Here is a 2,643-nt window from a genome sequence, read left to right as displayed (position 1 = left end):
GCTGAAAAGGAGAAGATGAAGAACTACTTCAAGGAAAACAATGTGAGAGTTTGTCTCACCACTGACACATGGACCTCAAATGCCCAAAATAAAAGCTACATGGTTGTAACTGCGCATTTTATTGATAAAGATTGGAAGCTGCACAAACTGGTAATCAACTTTTTCCAAATTTTAGGTCATTCAGGTGAGGTAATTGGGAAGATGTTAGAGGAATGTTTGTTAGATTGGGAACTTCCTGGGGTTTTTACTATTACGCTTGACAATGTTAGTGCTAATGATTTAGCTATTGATTATCTAAGGGAGGATGGTCATTTAAAGGAGCAAGTGATTAGTTCAAATGGTGTACTGAATACTAAGTTTATGCAAGTTATGTGCTGCTCATGTGCTTGCACTTGTTGTGAATGCTGGCTTGGGAGAGTATCACATGGCTATTAAGAGAGTAAGGGCAGTGGTGAAGCATGTGATGAGTTCTCCTGCTAGGTTGAGTAAGTTTATGGATTGTGCTAAACAAGAAAAGATAGATTGCAGAAAAGGTTTAGTTTTAGATGTGGATACAAGATGGAATTCCACTTACATGATGTTGGAAGCTGCTTGTAGATATCAGAAAGCTTTTGAAAGGCTAGCACGGGAAGATAAGGCTTTCAAAAAGAAGTTTTGTTTCAACGAAAGATCCATCCCTCCTGTATTTTCTACTTCTACCGGTGCTAGTAATGATGTTGACATGGAAGAAGCTTCTACTATTGCTCATAACAAAGGCAAGAAGAAGGCCCCTCCTCCGCCTCCTATACATGCTCCATATATGGAAGATTGGGCCAATGCAAGATCATTTGGAAAATTTTTAAAGGTATTCTATGATTTGACTGTCAAGTTTTCTTACTGTACTCGTGTTACTTCACATGAGTTCTTGTTTAACGTAAGTGTCATTCATAGAACAATGAACACATGGGTAAAAAGTTCAGATCCATTTCTCTCTGGTATGGGCACTAAAATGCTAGACAAGTTTAATAAGTATTGGGGAGAATATGAGAAAATGAACACTCTCATGTTCATTGCTGTTTTGCTTGATCCACGTGAGAAGATGAAAGGTTTAAATTTTATTCTTGATACTTTAGATATCACGGGTCCGTCATTACGTAAACACTTATCGACTTATGTGAAAACTGATTTTCAAGAACTTTTCGAAGAGTACAAGTGTCTCTATGCAAATGATGAAAACATGTCTAGTGCCACAGGTGATTGTAATAATGTTACTCAATCTTCTGGGGTTACTGATGATGAAGATTCTGCGTATGCTAGTCTAATAGCAGAGAGAGCAAGAGAAGATGAGGAGGATGACAATGTTGAGGGGAAAACTGAGTTGGAGTTATATTTAGAGGAGAAACGTGAACCAAGAATTAGCCCTAGCGGTGTTCAGTTTGAAATTTTAGGTTGGTGGAGGACTAATAGTACAAGGTATCCTGTATTATCACATGGCGAGAGATATACTAGCCATACCAGTCTCTTCTGTTGCCTCAGAATCTGCCTTTAGTACTGGAAGGCGAGTTATTGATTCATATCGAAGTTCACTGCTGCCTAAGACTGTTGAGGCGTTGATTTGCACGCAAAGCTGGTTACGGACACCGGTTGATCTTGATCCAAACACCTTAGGAACTGATGATGCTGAAGATGTTTCAGGTATTTTCTCTACTCACTTTTGTAAAATTCTGATTTGTTATTTTCTGTACTCACTGTTTGTCACTTATTGATGTAATTTCTTGCAGAATTTTTAGGTTCTCTTGCAACTTCTAAGTTCATCCGCATTGACATAGATGATGATGAAGAAGAAGAAGATTCAACTTTGTTATCGTGAAGTTGATTATAAATGATTTAACGGGTTAGCGGTAAGTTTCTCTTGTAGTTTTAGCAGTTGATATTTTTTTAGAATAAAACTTAGATTTGTTTAAGCATATGAATAGCCAAGTGAAACAATGAACTGTCAATAATGTGAGTACTCTCCTTTACGCCAAAATAGCTTAAACTCATGCCATTGCCTTTGAAGGTAGATCATCTTAGTCAACTGTTATGAATGTTCAGGGCTTACTTTACTTGTAACTTCTTCATATCAGTACAATTCCATTGTAGTTTCATTGGTTGAGGTGATAATGCAACATTAAAATTAGAAATGCATATTCCAGTAAAAGGATCATCCTCAATTCCAGCTAAACGAATGCTTATTGTTTAGTGCTTCTCTACCATAGCGGTTGCTAATCTTGATGTTCTTAGTTACATTATGTACCATTGCACTGATCATGATTGAGAAATTCATATTTAACTCGAGTTTGTGTATGTGCAGGTTACCATTACAACCTCCTGTGGAATACCCAATTTCTACACATGCAAAGTGTATTCACTGTAACAAACTATTTCCTGTCGACCCTTTTAGGAATGAGATCTCTATGTTGATTTCCATCTAAAGAGTGGTCAGTATGAACTTATGATTATGATTTTTTGATGTTTTTTTGTTTTTGTTATTAAGGAGAAACTAGACTCTTTAAAATTTAATGTTTCTATCAATATGTATTGGAAGTTGGAACATTTGATGTATTTGAAACTTGAGTGACAGGTTCAGAAAAATTTGCCCGTCATTTTTGTGAGACTGACAGA

The 2,643-nt window shown here is 36.6% G+C and overlaps 1 protein-coding gene and 1 long non-coding RNA gene across 2 annotated transcripts; both read left to right on the top strand.

Moving 5' to 3' along the window:
- The first annotated feature begins 378 nt into the window (after positions 1-378).
- LOC113353576 lies at positions 379-1,462 on the top strand. The gene is made up of 2 exons (XM_026597132.1): positions 379-844; positions 1,233-1,462. The coding sequence occupies exons 1-2, from the start codon at positions 425-427 to the stop codon at positions 1,299-1,301; spliced, it is 489 nt and encodes a 162-aa protein (XP_026452917.1). The 5' UTR covers positions 379-424; the 3' UTR covers positions 1,302-1,462.
- Positions 1,463-1,617: 155 nt separating this feature from the next.
- Positions 1,618-2,428, top strand: LOC113353577. Its single transcript, XR_003361387.1, has 3 exons — positions 1,618-1,674; positions 1,761-1,880; positions 2,333-2,428. It is a non-coding gene; the product is annotated as an uncharacterized LOC113353577 (long non-coding RNA).
- Positions 2,429-2,643: the final 215 nt, after the last annotated feature.

The sequence above is a fragment of the Papaver somniferum genome, chromosome 2 (assembly GCF_003573695.1).
Source record: "Papaver somniferum cultivar HN1 chromosome 2, ASM357369v1, whole genome shotgun sequence".
NCBI lineage: Eukaryota > Viridiplantae > Streptophyta > Magnoliopsida > Ranunculales > Papaveraceae > Papaver > Papaver somniferum.
The sequence above is the reverse complement of the archived record's forward strand: the minus strand, read 5'-3'. Positions and strand labels throughout refer to the sequence as shown.